Source organism: Stigmatopora argus, chromosome 22, assembly GCF_051989625.1.
Source record: "Stigmatopora argus isolate UIUO_Sarg chromosome 22, RoL_Sarg_1.0, whole genome shotgun sequence".
NCBI lineage: Eukaryota > Metazoa > Chordata > Actinopteri > Syngnathiformes > Syngnathidae > Stigmatopora > Stigmatopora argus.
In genome coordinates, this window is record NC_135408.1 from 9,421,637 (window position 1) to 9,438,780 (window position 17,144).

The window sequence follows — 17,144 nt, forward strand, 5'->3', positions numbered from 1 at the left end:
AAGCCATCATTTGGGGAAAATATCTCACATTTTATTCTTAGGTCATATTAGTTTCATTTTACAGAATTCCAATAACAGTTACAAGAACATCAACGAATATAGCAGGTGAGTTAAACTTTTTTTTCCACACAATAGCACTTAAATAACAATTACTAATATTATTGTTTATTACATTTGACATAACATTGTATCACTGTATAACAGCCGTGTGAAAATCCTGCTCTTAGCTCCATTTGACAAAATATGTCATTTTAATACTCAGACTTCATGCAGGATTTTGACGAGTTTGCGCATGTGACTGTCGGTAGCTTTGACAGCCTCGTGAGCGTTCTTGGCCTCCACGAGCGTGGCCGCTCTGACCGACACGCAAACCAGGACATCTCTGCCCACGTCATAGTTCCCCACACAGCGGTGAATTTGGCCACGGATGAGACGAGGCAGCTCATGCTCCTGTGGATGCGAGACTGTTTAAAACACGCTTTCAAATAACCTGGGAAATCCCGACAGCTCCCGACTCACATTTTCATAGAACACACACTGTAGAACCTGCTTTCCGTCTCTCAACAGGAAGTTCTTCGATCCGTGTGGACCCAAAGTGACAGCCGAGTCCAGAGAAGCTGAGCGGAAAGCAAGCTGGTATGTCAATCTGTCTTTGAGTCCAACAATATACAATCAACTCACCAAATATCTCGAAAAAATAGGTCACTTTGTCTTTAAACTGACTCCAGTGTCTCATCCCTTCGATGACTGCAGTCAGGATTCTCAGTGAGGAGTCAAGCAATGCTTTTTTGGGACCACTTTTCTCCTGGACAATGTTGGGAAAAACACAATGATTCGGAACATTGTTTTTATAAGCAAACTGACATGGACTTCATGCAAATACCGTTTGGGTTTCTAGGGGTAGCTGGGGTTTATTTACATTCCCTTTCCCCGCAAATGTGGGCTTCTGTGATCCAAAACTGTTTGTAAAGTTCCATTTGTTTTGTGTCTGAGTAGCTGGTACACTGGGTGCTTGGATGGGAGGAACCTGAGATCTGAACTGTGTGGAATTGACTGGCCTGTACGATGCTTGTTGGCCTTTCTGGTAGAACCCGATATGAGCTGTCTGTTTGATTGGTGCGCTCTGGCTGCTGGCAGGAGTTTGATATTCTTTCTGTCTCGTAGTGAACATGGATACGGGTTGCTGTTGTCTGGATGGGTTGCTGGGTGTTCCCATCTTAGAGCTGGAATTAAACAAACTCGATTGGTAGTTACGAAAACTGACCACAATCTAGGGTTATGACATTTCAAGTTGTTATTGCAGTATCTCCAACCGACGGCAAGAAACAAAACCCACTTTGTACTCCCCGCTTTGTATGGGTGTGGTATAGGTGTGTGAGAGTTCATTGTCGCTGCGGGTCTATAGTTGCTATAATGTTGGGATTGAGTAGGTCGCGTGACGTCCTTTTTGCTCCATTGGTGACCAGGGTGAGCTTCGGAAGAAGAGCCAGCGGTCTGGTAAAACCCGTAGGCACCTGAGGAGAGATATATTCTCAAGAAACAGTTAAACGCTGATTCCGATTTGGAGCAGCCAGGCTTTACATAACATTGTTAAGTAACATACAGTTTAATGCCCTCTAAAATTCACACTGCTGAATTTAAGGAGGCGCTTTAGATAAAAAGGTACTATCCAGGTTTATGGCACATTCATTTCATTCAATGGCTGTTCTAAGATGACGACAATAAAGCTTAAAGGGGCCTGAATGAATACTTCACCTGAAGAAGCACCGTGGGTAACAGTTGAAGTGATACTTGGTGTGAAGTCAGTGTGAGAATAGAAATCATTCTCAAAAGGAGTCGACATCAAAGGAATTCGATTCCTTTTCTTCTGATTAAATAGGGGTACAGGGGTGCAGTCTGAAGGAGACAGCAGGTATAGTGAATTCTCTCGTAAAATTGTGTAATATACGTCTTTGCACACATGAATTTTGTCAAGCAGAAAATTGAAAACGTGGTTAGTATATTTGGCAGACATTTTAGTCTTGCTTTACAGATTAAGCACGTTTAGCTCATTCCAAAACATGCATGTTTGTCAAAATTAAAAAAAAAGATAAATAAACTTTCATACCCGGCGTTGTTCTGCGAGGTGGATTATCATTCCTTTTCATCATTTTGGTGTAAGGATATTAGCTAGAATGCTGTAGTGAATAATTATTAATGAATGATTAAGAGTAATTGCATTCATTTAAGAAAGTACAGCAAGTCCTTGTTAGCTGTCATGTTTATGTTATGACAGTAATAGAAAAAAAACAGTTAATAATAGAATATATATGAAATATATGAACTTACTATGTATGAATACTACTATAGCATGTATTGACGGAAACTTATTGAAAATAATGCATGTGCACCAAATACTACATAAGCATTCAGAATGCTAATCGCACTAAAAAAGACTAGCTTTCTAGTACCGTGGTGCCTTTAGGATCCACTTTTAAAATCTGATGTTACGCACACATGAAGGCCCTTGCTGAAATACATGTAAAATCACAGTAATATCTATTTATTCATTTTCTTTAATAATCACTATTTCACAAGTTTCACAAAAAATACTCAATAAATCATGATCCATCTAACCAAAAGTTAATGTTTAGTAAATTTATCATAATAAGTAGTAAGGAATTTTGTTGAAATGGATATTGTCACTTTTTATATATATGTACTGGTTATTTTAGGTCAGTAGACAATTAGAATATGAAGTGCGGAATTATGACAGTCAACACTGGCAACCAGCACACGTCACTGAGGGGCGGTGCCAGCTCACGGTAGTTTCTGGAAGGAACCTCATGCTTGCAACATGGAGAATGTGAGTCTTCTGTAACAATATATTATTTGTTTATCTAAACCAAACATCTAAATTGCGGTTGTTTCCATCGTGACTGATTTAGCCCCTAAATTATTTGGAGATATTGTAGGATGAGACTGTTTGGGGCAGCTAAGTTAGCTTGATTGTGCGTGGCTTGTAAGGTTAGCATCAATACGCTAGTGACACGCTGCAGCTGACTGGCTTTAATGTGCTTTGCTTTTTAACATATTATGCCGACGTTTAGCATTGATTCATTCTTCAATCAGATAATACAGTTGACTCAGTTGCATTTTTATTGTATAGACTCAGTCCGTCATTCATCGGTGTCTGCTACAACGATCCATTTAAAAGTCAAGCTAATGAGAAATGTGTTGAAGTCATCATTGTGATTTAAAAATAGAGTACATATAGCCTTTGGATGTGGCATGTATATTTGTAGGATTAGGTCACTGTGACCATTAATCGCACCATCTGAACATCCAAGTTAGCATACATCGGCTAACATGAGGGAATTATTCTATAGACTTTGTGTAGATCCCATCAAATCCAGTATTAACTGGCGTTTTGTCAATGTGTTCTGACTAAGATCTGGTATGTACGGTCTTATTTATATTAGTACACGGGTTGCAGGAGTATTTCAGTTGCTTTATTTAACAGTCTGCTCTGACCGGAAGATCCTTCTAGATGCACACGCTGCTGATGTGACGACACAGCTTTTTTTTCTTGTTTGGGTTTTGTAGCTGCCATTTAACCCTAATATTGGGTAACTATTGGGAATTTAATTGTGTTTATTTCACACAGTTCCATCAGGTTAAAAAAAACCTGAACGTTGCTAAGGTGAATATTTAAGTGCAGTCACTCTTAGACGCCCGCAGAGGGCACTGCAGTGCATCATAATATCTGACTTGCGGTAGCAAAGTGTGCTGTATTGAAGTTTTTCATGACTTCACATATTGTGTCTATGGCTGGGTGATATGGCCTCAAAATAAATACCCGATTTTTTTTCAACTGACAATTAGATTGCCATTTTTTCTTGATCATTTTCCTCCCATCTACTTTAATGAGACAACAAGAGAAAAAAGAGAAAACTCAAAGCACAAGTCTAAATTTCACTCGGTGTTATTGAAATCCCAGGCTGCCATTGAGGGCCCTAGACGTCCAATCATTTTGCCCCTGCTAGTCAAAATATCACTTCTACAGCAACGGTTAATGTTGTGACCTACAGTTTGCACTCCTTCGCTTGTGTTTGCACCTGTCTGACATGAACAGATGCCTCATTTGTCAAGAGCAGCAGCGCAATAGTTTCATCCAACCCCATTTGGAAAAATTCCACACGCGTGCTTCTCATTCCAAATTATACATTAAAATATATTTCAGCCGCAGTGTCAGTTAGTGTTAACTTGTAGAGACTACCTTTTGCTTCACAGGTGTCTGCATTGAAAGACCAGGGCAACAAAGCGCTTACTGCGGGAAATATTGATGAGGCGATACGCTGCTACTCTGAAGCCGTGACGCTGGACCCCAAAAACCATGTCCTCTTCAGCAACCGCTCGGCTGCCTACGCCAAAAAGGGCAACTACCAAAAAGCTCTCGAAGATGCTTGCGAGACCATCAAGATAAAGCCAGACTGGGGCAAGGTGAGGCAACTTGCGCTTTGTAATAATCTGTTTGATCACTGCAGTAATCTAAATTCTCGAACTATCTCCATTGTAATCGACAAGGGTTACTCTCGCAAAGCTGCAGCGCAGGAATTTCTCGGACGACTGGCGAATGCAAAAACGACGTATCAAGAGGGGCTCCGGCATGAGCCGAACAATCAGCAGCTAAAGGAGGGTTTGCAGAACATTGAAGGCCGCCTAGCAGGTAGGTCTTTCCATATCATGAACATTTCAAGTTAAAAAAACAATATCTTGGTTGAATCTGTTAGGCACACTAAGAAAGAATACTTAATGACCAAACTGATATTGCAAGGGTTTTCCATTTTACTGAAAAACAAGTTAGAAAAGTCCAAAATTATTTTGTTTTCATTCATTTTATTAGAAGTGCGGCAGTAATATGACTAGAGATAATCTTTGGTCAAATTCATGACAAAAGAGTTCACTTTTTTTTCAGAGAAATCAATGATGAATCCCTTCGCCATGCCCAACATGTATCAGAAGCTGGAGAATGATCCTCGAACCCGTGAGCTTTTGGCAGATGCCAGCTACAAGGAACTCTTGGAGCAACTCAGGAACAACCCATCTGCGCTTGGCACGTATGTGCTTTTGTTTTTTGTGTGTGTGTGTGAGGCTTGGAAATAATCCTGTGGACAGGAGCCTTGTAAAAAAATAAAAATGTTGACATCAAAGTTAAGAAGAATGAAATCTCATTTAATGGAGTGATCAAACCAACTCATTGGTGTTCATTTTGGATTGTAGGAAACTGCAAGATAAGCGAGTGATGACCACACTCTCTGTGTTGCTGGGTTTAAACTTGTCTGGAATGGATGAAGAAGACGAGCCCGCTCCTCCTCCTCCTCCGCCGGCTGCTTCTACAAAACGGAAAGAGTCGCAGCCTCCACCTCCCGCCAACGAAGATTTACCTGAGAACAAGAGAAATGTAAGTCAGCTAATTGGTCGTCGCTTATTTAAAATAATAATAATAATTTGGGGGAAAGTATTGGATTAGTAAATGAATGAATGGTTATATTTCCTGCAAATTTAAATGTGTGGTCCTAACTTATTTTGAGGATTGATTCTCTATTTTGTGTTTTTAACAGGCCTTGAAAGAAAAGGAACTCGGGAATGCTGCCTATAAAAACAAGGATTTTGATAGCGCACTGAAGCATTATGAAGAAGCGGTCAATCACGATCCGAACAACATGACTTATATTTCAAATCAAGCTGGTATAGTTATTTTTTTTTTAGTCTTTTAAACCAAACATGCTTTGGACGGCTTTCATTTATTTGTGTAGTGAGAAGATTTTCTCCTCATTTGAAAATGACATTTGACATTTACACTTAATGTTCTTTTCATGATCCTCTTAGCTGTTTACTTCGAGAAAGGGGATTTTGAGAAGTGCAGGGAGCTCTGTGAGAAGGCTATTGATGTTGGCAGAGAGAACCGTGAAGACTACAGACAAATTGCAAAGTGAGTTTCCTTTTTTTATTTATTTATTTTGGCCCTATTTCATGCCATTTACAGAAAGAAAGTCTTTGAATGCTAAAGTCATTCAAGCCATTTGGATAGGGACGGATGCATTATTTAGATGGAACAAATTGCGCCGTGCCCACACAAACATATTTAGCTGTATAAATATATTGACGACGGCGTTAATTTTATCATGACTTTGTACTTCAACTCTTTCAGTGCCATTGTCGGTGTTGGTTGTCCAATCACGTGGAGGCTTCATTCATCTTTCTGCTATGAATTTAAATGCCTTACTAATTTTTTTGATGTAGGAGGTTGGACATTTATCGGCATGGTTAATTCACAGTGATAATTCAATGAAAAAATATATAGCCTTTTCATAGCGCACAAAAGTTCCAGGTTAGGTGAAATATAATAAAACCTCCTTTTGCTGGGTATATCATCTTAATTCATAGAACTACAGGCCTTAAGTAGTATTCCAAGTGGTTATGACTTTCACAATGAAATTGTGTGTATATATATTTATAAATAGCCATCTTGTTCTTTTCTTTTTAAAGGGCACTGGCTAGGATTGGCAACTCGTACTTGAAGCAGGAAAAGTACAAAGAAGCGGTTCAGTATTTTAACAAGAGTTTAACAGAGCACCGCCTACCTGATGTCTTGAAAAAGTGTCAACAGGTGCACTTAACTTGTTTCTCTTACTGTATTTTTTCCCCCGGCAACATGCTATTTGGTCATCCCTCCCTCCTAAAGTGTTCTCGGGCGAGATGAAGTAGATCGTTGAAGAAAATGTGAAATGTTTTGATCTGACTGCACAGGCAGAGAAAATCCTGAAAGAGTTGGAGAAACAAGCCTACATTAATCCTGACTTGGCTCTGGAAGAGAAGAACAAGGGCAATGAGGCTTTCCAGAAGGGTATGCGCAACAGTTTAAACGTCCATGTCCATTATCAATTCCTGAGATGATTAATTTATGGTATATTCCCTGTAGGAGACTATCCTGTTGCCATGAAACATTACAGTGAGGCCATCAAAAGAAACCCAAATGATGCAAAGCTTTTCAGTAACCGAGCTGCCTGCTACACTAAACTGTTGGAGTTTCAACTCGCCTTGAAGGTGTTCGTCGACCTAGTTATAATTTTTTAACATATGAACTGATAGCTCACATTTCAAAGTCATGAAACCTTCATTTTAGTGAACTTTACATCTTTTTTTGTCAGGATTGTGAGGCGTGCATTAATCTTGAGCCCACATTCAGTGAGTGGCATTTTTTTTTTTTAAACAAATGTGTTTAAGATTTTTTTTTTTAATTGTTAATTTGTAAAATGTCTCCACAGTCAAAGGCTACACACGCAAAGCAGCTGCTTTGGAGGCAATGAAAGATTTTACCAAAGCTATGGATGTGTACCAGAAGGCTTTGGAGCTCGATTCATCTTCAAAGGTATTTTAGGCCGTTTTTTTTTTTTTTCTGTTAAGCTGAGTGAAATGTTTTCTTATTTCAAGGGGTAAAAAAAATGAGCTCAAGTGCAAGAAATTTGATATGCCAGTAAAAAGTCAGACTTCCAAGTCTGGATAAAAGCCACGATCTAATCCTCAGCAACACGACGTCGGGCGAAAAGGCAAGTCCAGCGTGTCCACGTGTGCATTGACTTTTCATCTTTTGTGTTCTGGACTCAGGAAGCCACAGAGGGCTTACAGCGCTGCATGGTCAGTCAGGCAATGAGAAACGACAGTCCCGAGGAAGTCAAGCAAAGAGCAATGGCCGATCCTGAGGTGCAGCAGATCATGTCTGACCCGGCCATGCGCATGATCCTCGAGCAAATGCAGAAGGACCCTCAGGCGCTCAGCGAGTATGTTTCACAACATATCCCTTACTTTCTTCATCTTTGCACCAGTGAAAATAATGACTCTTTTTTTTTTTTCCAATTTCTTTTCTTCAGCCACTTGAAGAATCCCGTCATTGCGAAGAAAATACAGAAACTACTGGATGTGGGCCTCATAGCCATTCACTGATACGACACAAAACCCAACGGATGAAGCAACGCCCCAAAAAAGGGAACAAAATGCAAATTATCTCTCGATATTACGTCATCCTTTTGTTGCCTTTTCAAATAATACTTTCCGTGGTATCACAAAAAAAATCTGTTTTTCAATTTGGATTCTCCTCTGCCGATTGGGCGTCAGATTCTAGAGGATGGTCGCCTGTAAAGAAAAGACTGCTGCTAATGGAGACTTTAGTGTGCACTGAATCCACTCTGTTACTCACTGTAAAGCAGATCTTTTTATTCCAAGCCTAGGAGGGGAAAACAAATGACAATGATAGTCATGGCCATCACAAATTGGAATCCTTTGCTCAGAGTCGCTTGAGTAAACTTTGTCCTCCAAAATTGAGGTGTGAATTAGTTTGCCTCTTCCTCCAATCGTCTCTTTATATATGATTGTATTCTTGATGACAAACTATATCCATCTAAAAGTATTCAGATATTCATTAAAATTCATACAGCAAGTCAACCTGGTGTTTTAAACTTACTTTTCCTGCTGTCCTAATGCATCATTATAAATGACACTAATACACAAGGACAGTATCTAACAAAATTTTATGGAAAAAACCCAAGCTGTCCGGTATTGAATGTATAAAAATACATTTACTATTTACTTGTTTGAAAATACTGTTAAATTGATCTTTAATATTCCTATTTCTCCATAAACCATAATCGTGAAACGTTGGGAGTTTTTCCCACATCAGGGCGTAATGTACACTTTATCCAATTTGTAGTATTTAGTAGTATTTTGACACATCCACCGTGGTACCGCCCGTATTTTAACAGTCACGTGACGAGCGTCGCCCAGCTTGTGTCGAAAGCATCCTGCTAATAGCAGTTAGCTAGGAGCAAACCTACCATCAAGTAACATGCCGATATTTCTCAAACAAATGGAGGAAACCTGATCGTTGCTCTCGCGGAGCCAGGGAAGAAAAGGACCTCCATTATGACTTTTACTGCCGAGGCCCGAAGAGGTTATTTTTCAATTCACCAGTAGCCCCGGCTAACGCTTCAAAGTTTGACGGACAACGAGCCATTCTCTAGCTTCAATTCGTCTTGTCAATATACTACTATTTACCACGAGCGATCGAGTTATCCTATCTTAACGATTAACAACACGATACAATTTACACGCCTGTGGATTCATATTAACATTATGATTCATCTTTAACCGGCGCTAGCCTGAATGCGAGTATATGTACATTGATAACTTTAGCAGCAAACGCTAACGCCGTTGCCCTAACTTGTGTATTACTCGTTTATTCCTCGATGAAACAGTGTTTCTGAGAGAAAGTATCAAGGGACACCGTTAATTCTTCAGCGCCATGGCTGCTTTGTTCGTCTTAAAAACAAACACGGGGATGACAAATTGTGGGATTAACGCAAGAGCGACGTTTTTGCGCACATCTGTCCGTTTATTTGTCTAATGCGGCGACGCTCCACCATGCAGCGACAGTAAATAATCGTGGGTGCGTGGAGTGGAATATCGCAAACATCGAAAAAGTGTCTTGCAATCGACTTCATATCGGATAGGGGACTGACAAGTCTAGTTATGTCGGGGGACACGTCTGATAGTAGCGATGACTCCGATGCACTACCACACGAAAAAGCATGTACCGTCAAGCATCACATCACCAATGGTAAGTCCACTAGTATGTATATTTATAAAAACGATGCAGATAAAAATGAAAGAATTGTGATTTTTTTTCCACAAAATGAGTAAATTGGAGTACCCGAAGAAAAAACGGGCTTGCGTGGGTTTTCTCTGGGTACTCTGGGTTCCTCCCACATTCCAAAGACACGCATGGTAGGCTGATTGGACACTCTAAATTGCCCCTAGGTATGAGTGTGAGCGTGAATGGTTGTTGGTCTCCTTGTGCACTGTGATTGGCTGGATGACAATTCAAGGGTGTCCCCCGCCTCTGCCCCGAAGTCAGTTGGGATAGGCTCCAGCACCTCCCGCGACCCTAGTCAGGATAAAGTGGTTGAGAAAATGAAATGAGATGAGAAAATGTTTTGTCATATAATAGAGGAGGGGGGCTCCAACATGGGGAATGGGGGCCAATTGCAACCCACAGGGAGAATATTTTGCAGCCCTCAATTGACATGCTATTGTCGTATTAGTGTTCTCAGCACTTATTTTTTGGGAAAATGCATTTGATTTTTATTTGTAATCGCCTCACTGGGTGTTGGTTGTTTCTGTCTGTTGCCAATACTTTCATGGTAAATACTGATAAAATAAAAATGCTTTCACCTCTAAAGGGAGGAAAATACATTTGAAAAGCTGACTGTAACCCCCTTTTTTGCCACTAGCTAACCTCACAGGACACACTGAGAAGGTCGGCATGGAGAACTTTGAACTCCTTAAAGTCTTGGGTACAGGAGGTAAAATAAATATTCATATATAGCTCAAACAATTAAGTACAATCAACTGATTTGTCTTAATTTTCTACTCTTATGGAAGTACAACCATTTGTTTTGAAATTTGTGTTGGATTTAGCGTATGGAAAAGTATTTTTAGTGAGGAAGAACAGCGGCCATGATGCAGGTCAACTTTATGCGATGAAGGTATGCAAATTGTCTGTTATGTTTTGCCAACCCAAAATAAAGGGTAAAATAACTCATTTAATCTAATGCCCTCCCCAAAGGTGTTAAAGAAAGCGGCAATCGTTCAAAAGGCGAAGACCACAGAGCATACTCGCACCGAGAGGCAGGTGCTGGAGAACATCCGCCAGTCTCCCTTCTTGGTCACCCTCCATTACGCTTTTCAGACGCAGAGTAAACTGCATCTCATCTTGGGTGAGTCAAAGTCCTTCAACCCAATTGGATGTTTGTGATGATGCTGCTTGGGTTTTTCCACTTTGTTTTTCTTAGAAACGTGATTCCTTCGTCATTTTGACCAATATCTACTGTGTGTGTTTTTAGACTATGTGAGTGGAGGGGAGATGTTCACTCATTTATATCAACAAGATCACTTTTCTGAAGAGGCGGTGCGCGTTTACATCGGGGAAATAATACTGGCTTTGGAGCATCTGCACAAGGTTTGCTAAGATCTCAATATGACGGTAGCAGAAAGATAAAATGATTCTTTTGCCATATTGCCTAAAGTAGTGGTCTGATGTGATTTTTGAGGAATTGTCTCAAATACAATATGTTTTGCTCCTAACTGTTATGACGATTTCTCCTTGTGCAGCTTGAAATCGTGTACCGTGACATTAAATTGGAAAATATTCTCCTGGATTGTGAAGGTCATGTTGTATTGACTGATTTTGGACTCAGCAAAGAATTTCTGCAAGAAGATGTAAATATAGAAACCCAAGGTCTAAGATATAGACACAGCGGAAAAATGTTTTCAACTTTTTTTAAAAATTTTATTCCCCTTTCAATTCTGGAATAGAAGGAAAGAACCTACTCTTTCTGTGGTACCATTGAGTACATGGCGCCTGAAATCATCAGGGGGAAAACAGGCCACGGCAAGGTAGATTTTCAGTCATAAAGAAGCCGTAAAGAGTCTATTGTTTACGTCAAAATAAATTTTTCTGACGTTTGCAGTCGGTCGACTGGTGGAGTCTTGGAATCCTGATGTTCGAGCTGTTGACGGGAGCATCTCCATTTACTTTGGAGGGCGAGAGGAACTCTCAAAGCGAGGTGTCCAAGTGAGTTGGCCACAAATATAAGATGACGTGTTTTCACGAAAATATAAAAACATACCCACCAGTCACTTTTCCCTATAGACGCATTCTACGCTGCGATCCACCTTTCCCCTCTATGATTGGAGCCACTGCTCAGGACCTGCTTAGGAAGCTGTTGGTGAAGGATCCTCACAAGAGGCTCGGTTCTGGACCTCGGGGTGCAGCGGACATTAAAAGCCACGCTTTCTTCAAGGTCTTCCTCCTTATTGGACGACACTCTCTCGTTTCTTACCCGCCTAACTCTGAGGATATGCTTTTCCTAATAGGGACTGAACTGGGATGATCTGGCCCAGAAGAAGATTGCAAGCCCATTCAAGCCTGAACTCAAGAGTGAACTGGATGTGGGGAACTTTGCCGAGGAGTTCACTGGGATGGATCCAGTTTACTCTCCAGCAAGCACCCCACCGAGTACAGACCGCCTCTTCCAGGTCAATCCTTGTTCGACCTGTCGCTTGTTTGGTATCAAACTTTCTATCTAATAGCACATCCTTTAACTTTGCTAACATTTGTACTTGTATCTTAATTTCCCAGGGCTACTCCTTTATCGCGCCTTCCATCCTCTTCAATAAAAATGCTGTTATGGGAGACTTTTTGGCCTCCCAGATTCCCGCCGCCGCCGACCGGCCAGCTTCTGCCTCTGTCCAGCGCAGTGCAATGTTAGCGGTATGGAACTTTATTGTTCCAAGTGTTACGGACATCAAGTTAAACTCCAAATTTCAAATCTGGGGTGGATACAAATGTTCTACTAAACAGCTGACAGAGTGTATTTTTTGGTTTGTTTTTCAGGAATCCCATTTTTTTCTCAACTATGAGCTGTGTCTTCAGGGCCCACCCTTAGGTGAAGGGAGTTTCTCAGTGTGCAGACAATGTACACACAAACAAAGTGGCCTTGAATATGCAGTCAAGATAGTCAGCCGCAGGTGAGCTGAAGGTCTGCAATAACTTTTCACTGCGGGTATGCTTTGCAAAGCAAAGCTCCATCCAAACAATATTAATATTAATACTAACAATACAGTTTGAAATGTTCCAAAAACATTCTTTTTGGATTAAGCCCCCCTACACTTACGATTCGGGCAAAAACATCGGTTTACCCACCAAAAAATTGCCCCATTTTTTTCATCCAATTCTGATCATTTTCAAGGCACACAACAGTTGTATACAGTTTTTTGTCTAAAACATGGTTCCACCACCATTGGACAAAATTATCCGTATATATTTCTACAGGTCCCCAAATGAACAGGAAACTATCCAAAATTTACAGGAAGTTACCCCAAATACTAACATGTCGATATCCGGTAAAATTTTCTAAAGTATCTAACTAAAAGTATCTCACCATTAGTTATCATAATTTCTGACCCTCCCAAGAAAGTGCCAGATTTACACAGTGACCCAGAAATTTCCCCCAAAATTGCATCCTCTAGGTATACTAGTGTATTTTTTTTCCTATTAATCCTCCATGATGGATGGCTGACTACTAAACAACTACTAAGCATTTACTAATTAAAGCATTGTCTTCTAGAATGGAGGCCAATACACAGCGAGAAATTGCTGCTTTGAGGCAATGCGAGGCTCACCCCAACATAGTCAAGCTGCACGACGTCTATACTGATCAGGTAAAACCAAACAAACAAAAATGTACATTTCATTTCAGGATGGTAAAGCCATGCAATTTTAATCCAAGGTTTCAAAGCCTAGAGACGCAGTACGATTTGTTGATTTACCTCCTTGCATTTCTTCTGTCAGTACCACACCTATTTAGTTATGGAGCTTCTCCGTGGTGGCGAGCTGCTTGAAAGGATCAAGAGGAAGAAACTTTTCGGTGAAGCAGAGGCCAGTCAGCTGCTGCAGAGCCTGGTCTCGGCGGTCAGTTTCATGCACGAGGCTGGCGTTGTGCACCGAGACCTGAAACCGGAGGTGGGAAGATCCCCGCTTTGCGTGCAAGATCATCACAACCGCGAGAGGTCAACAAACGCTCTGTTTCAGAATGTGCTGTTTACGGACGAGAGCGAGGACTCTGTCCTCAAAGTCATCGATTTTGGATTCGCCCGATTGTGTCCCGCCGGCAGCGCCCCGCTGCAGACGCCGTGTTTCACTCTGCAGTACGCCGCGCCCGAACTTTTTGAGAGCGCCGGTTACGACAAAGCCTGTGACCTCTGGAGTCTAGGGGTCATCCTGGTAATGAAAGCGCAATTTGCAATTTTCCCGTTCCGAGACATCTGTCGGATTAACCCTGTCTGTGCGCGTTGGGGTAGTACACCATGCTGTCAGGCCAGGTGCCGTTCCAGAGCGAGCAGGTGGGGATGACGTCGTCCTACGCCGCCGAGATCATGCATAAGATTAAGGAGGGAGATTTCTCCTTGGATGGGGAGCCATGGAAAGGCGTGTCCGAAGATGCAAAAGAGCTCGTTAAAGGTACGGAGCAGCCATTTTGCATTTGCTCATTGTAATATTCTTTTCTAAGAGAAAAATTTGGCTATCATCAAATTTCCTCTGGTCCTTTTTTAAAAAGTTAACAAGACGTACTTGTGATTTTTATAATTTTTTTTCATTAGCAATATTAAAATAATGATTACACATTTTACAATTGAGATTTGCTAAATTTTTGGCTCACATCTGCATGTTAAATTTGTGCCCTAAAATGTCATTGGTGTTTACAGGTTTTTTTTTTTTTTTTAAATATCTTTTCTTTCTCCCCCGATTTGTGCTGTCAACCCCACGAATAAAAAAGCTAGTATTCCTCACGGAAGATTCTTTTGGATAACCAGCAAAAAAACTCATAACTAATGGATGCAATTAGTTGTAATACTACTTATTCTCACACTCCCGCGCATTATTAATTCCCCCGAACCTTGAAACGGCCTCCGATTGAAGGACTACTGACGGTGGATCCCGAGAGGCGACTCAAGCTCTCCGACCTGAAAGAGAACAGCTGGCTCCAGGGCGGCGCGTCCATGTCCACTACACCTTTGTGCACTCCCGATGTACTGGAGTCCAGTGGGCCCACCGTACGCACCTTTGTGAACGCCACCTACAAGGTAACATGCCAGCCATCTAAAAGCCTTTCACATGGAAACGCAACACGTGCATTCTCACTTCTCTCCCCGGCCAGGCTTTCAACCGTGGTAAGAGAGAGGGCTTCTTTTTAAAAAGCGTCGACAACGCACCCCTGGCCAAGCGGCGGAAACTCAAAATGACGAGTACGGGCGTCGAGACGCGATGGAGTTCGTCCTCTTCATCTTCCTCCTCTTCCACTTCCTCCTCTGCTTCTGCAAAAGAATCAAAAGCACAGCCAAAGCAAAGTGTAAGCCCAAAGCAGAGCTAGCCGTAGTTGACCAAACACATTAACAAAAGTGGGAGAAAAAAGAAAAGTTCAGAAGAAACCAAGTGTTATTTTCAGTTTGATCATTTTCACGCTTGAATTGAATTCCACTGTCTTACAATGAGGATTAAATTCAAGCCGCAATGCCACGTTTTTAGGTAAAATTCATAGAAATATATATTAGATGGCCTCGAGTAAATTCAAAATTTTAAATATTTTTTTGTCAGTATGTATCCTTATCTTTTACACTAAAGTTTTAAAATGGAGTTGGATAACTGCTGTATTTTTGCAGTTGGGAAAATAGTCCCTGGCTTCATAAGGGTAAAAGGGAAAAAAGAGCCATTTGGAGCTGAAGCCATAAACGCAACAAATCGGTAAGAATTCAGCCCCGTCTATTTACTATTTTGCCCACGGCTGTTGGAATTAGGATATTATTAATAGTTTCTTTTTACATTTTGGGGGGGGCTATTGGATTTAACAATTACGCTTCATTTGTCTTTAGGCTTGTCAAATATAGTTTGCACTTATGGCTGAGAATGTATTTGATCAAAATTGAGCTTGTGAACTATTGAGGTTGCATATAGGACAAGTCACGCTATTTTAAAAAAAGAAAACTAGTTTTCGAAGATGAGATGTTTGTATGCTGATGTATTTGACATCGCAATTTCACTTTTAGTTCACAAATGCTCGGGTGTTGTTCCATGGAAGAAAACTAGAGCTGGTGTAATGTTTCTTGTTGTAAATTCTTTGCCTTACGTGCCGTTCTCTTTCAAGCATGCGTATCTCTTCGATACAATTTATATCTATTTTTTTTTGTGCTATTGTCCTGCCATAAAACGTAAAGTCGGTCCACTCACTTACAGGGTGGACCTCTCCACCGGAATGTTTTTACAACTCGGAATTTACATTTTTAATGCTCAGAATGAGACACTTTGTTTGGATTTTCATTCCCGTGAGATCTGCTGTACATAATTTTACAAAGACAAATTAGCTGTGCGATCATTGAAACCTTTTTAAAACGGTGTCAAAGTGATCTTTTGACTTTTTACGTGTTGCACAGGCATTTTAACAATAAAATCCATTTCAGCTTTAAAGGTGCTTTCACTGATATTTATTATGTGGAATGGACTTTAAGGCTGTGGTAAATGGAGGGTGTCATAAATGGGCTTTGGTGTACCCGGACTGTGAATATCTGCGTGTGAGATGTCTCCAATTTTGTTCATTCAGTTCTCGGCTACTTTCTTTTTTTTAATGGTTTTAAACTTAAACTGTGTTGATTGTTATGGATAGATTCTTGTCAATTATTAACGGGATCCTACTATCCTGTTTCTTGTTGTTTTTTTAAACATGACTTGTATTGCCATGCACTGTAACTGGGATTTATTTGCACCAAGACTATTTGTTTTGTTGCAAAAAATAAATATGACTTTTAAATAGATGTTTGTAATGTGGTTTGTAGATTGTTTTAAATGAAATGGGTTGACAAGTTTGGGGTGCATTTATTATACAAAATCATAGTCGTTCATGGTTTCAGTTTATATTTGCTACTTTTTAACTGTAGAGGGTGGTCAAGGGCAAAACAAAAGTGTCAGTAATTGCAAACATAAAAAGAAATCTGTGATTTTAGTCTTGTTGCTTTTTTTTGTCTTTGCTTTTGTTCACTTTTGTGTGGCTTGTCCTTGTGATCACCAATTGATTTCACCTGTTGGGAAATACCCACCCACCTGCTCCTCGTTGTCACTTTCTGCAACTTGTCCGATCGTTTGGTTTTGCTTTGTTAGCTGTTTTGTTTATTGAACAAGTATAGTTTGAATCCAGAAGACTTTATTTAGTACTTTCCCTGCACTCATGTACATCCTCACCGAAGCAGTTGTAAATTAACTACTCCTTTGTTCATGGATCGCAGATGTTTTTTTTGTTTTTGTTTTTTGAAATGGACAACTACTTCCCTCCCATCACCCCCAGCTGCAGATGCACGTTTCAGGTCTGTGAAGCTTTGATTTCTCTTCAATCGGTGCATGCTCATTGCTCTCTTCTTTGCAGTCATTTATTTTTATTTAGTGTATCTCGTTTGGATTCAAAGTTTCTAGGTGGACTGACTTAGGTGTGCATTTTTCA

At 40.5% G+C, this 17,144-nt stretch overlaps 4 protein-coding genes across 4 annotated transcripts in view; 3 read left to right on the forward strand and 1 right to left on the reverse strand.

Moving 5' to 3' along the window:
* Positions 1–22: 22 nt before the first annotated feature.
* spata22 (spermatogenesis associated 22) lies at positions 23–2,441 on the reverse strand. Its single transcript, XM_077592771.1, has 8 exons — positions 2,329–2,441; positions 2,108–2,177; positions 1,756–1,896; positions 1,337–1,514; positions 884–1,223; positions 682–805; positions 520–617; positions 23–450 (listed from the first exon to the last, which is right to left on the reverse strand). The coding sequence occupies exons 2-8, from the start codon at positions 2,148–2,150 to the stop codon at positions 259–261; spliced, it is 1,116 nt and encodes a 371-aa protein (XP_077448897.1). The 5' UTR covers positions 2,151–2,177; positions 2,329–2,441; the 3' UTR covers positions 23–258.
* A 298-nt stretch (positions 2,442–2,739) lies between these two features.
* Positions 2,740–8,484, forward strand: stip1 (stress-induced phosphoprotein 1). Its single transcript, XM_077591835.1, has 14 exons — positions 2,740–2,845; positions 4,273–4,482; positions 4,567–4,708; positions 4,958–5,099; positions 5,263–5,443; positions 5,604–5,730; positions 5,872–5,974; positions 6,532–6,652; positions 6,793–6,889; positions 6,965–7,089; positions 7,194–7,230; positions 7,311–7,414; positions 7,651–7,823; positions 7,914–8,484. The coding sequence occupies exons 1-14, from the start codon at positions 2,837–2,839 to the stop codon at positions 7,984–7,986; spliced, it is 1,644 nt and encodes a 547-aa protein (XP_077447961.1). The 5' UTR covers positions 2,740–2,836; the 3' UTR covers positions 7,987–8,484.
* Positions 8,485–8,800: 316 nt separating this feature from the next.
* Positions 8,801–16,464, forward strand: rps6ka4 (ribosomal protein S6 kinase, polypeptide 4). Its single transcript, XM_077591834.1, has 18 exons — positions 8,801–9,655; positions 10,329–10,400; positions 10,516–10,583; positions 10,664–10,814; positions 10,941–11,056; positions 11,209–11,316; positions 11,413–11,493; positions 11,568–11,671; positions 11,750–11,900; positions 11,974–12,135; positions 12,239–12,370; positions 12,494–12,627; positions 13,227–13,320; positions 13,451–13,621; positions 13,691–13,882; positions 13,960–14,119; positions 14,579–14,742; positions 14,817–16,464. Exons 1-18 carry the CDS (start codon positions 9,568–9,570, stop codon positions 15,027–15,029), a joined length of 2,361 nt encoding a protein of 786 aa, XP_077447960.1. The 5' UTR covers positions 8,801–9,567; the 3' UTR covers positions 15,030–16,464.
* Positions 16,465–16,693: 229 nt separating this feature from the next.
* The window catches only part of flrt1a (fibronectin leucine rich transmembrane protein 1a), a 38,031-nt gene continuing 37,580 nt past the window's right edge, over positions 16,694–17,144 (forward strand). The window contains exon 1 of the mRNA XM_077592952.1: positions 16,694–17,010. The gene's annotated coding sequence lies outside the window, so the exon portion shown is untranslated. The remainder of the gene's footprint in view (positions 17,011–17,144) is intronic.

Excerpts from the sequence above, each read along its gene's own strand:
- spata22 (XM_077592771.1), bottom strand. The coding sequence starts at position 2,150 with ATGATGAAAAGGAATGATAATCCACCTCGCAGAACAACGCCGG. Across the intron at positions 1,224-1,336 it reads TACAAAGCGGGGAGTACAAA|CTCTAAGATGGGAACACCCA; the intron begins GTGGGTTTTGTT and ends GTTTAATTCCAG. Across the intron at positions 618-681 it reads CTATTTTTTCGAGATATTTG|CTTCTCTGGACTCGGCTGTC; the intron begins GTGAGTTGATTG and ends CTTTCCGCTCAG.
- stip1 (XM_077591835.1), top strand. Across the intron at positions 4,483-4,566 it reads TAAAGCCAGACTGGGGCAAG|GGTTACTCTCGCAAAGCTGC; the intron begins GTGAGGCAACTT and ends GTAATCGACAAG. Across the intron at positions 7,824-7,913 it reads GACCCTCAGGCGCTCAGCGA|CCACTTGAAGAATCCCGTCA; the intron begins GTATGTTTCACA and ends TCTTTTCTTCAG.
- rps6ka4 (XM_077591834.1), top strand. The coding sequence starts at position 9,568 with ATGTCGGGGGACACGTCTGATAGTAGCGATGACTCCGATGCACTACCA. Across the intron at positions 11,057-11,208 it reads CTTTGGAGCATCTGCACAAG|CTTGAAATCGTGTACCGTGA; the intron begins GTTTGCTAAGAT and ends CTCCTTGTGCAG. Across the intron at positions 11,317-11,412 it reads AAGAATTTCTGCAAGAAGAT|AAGGAAAGAACCTACTCTTT; the intron begins GTAAATATAGAA and ends ATTCTGGAATAG.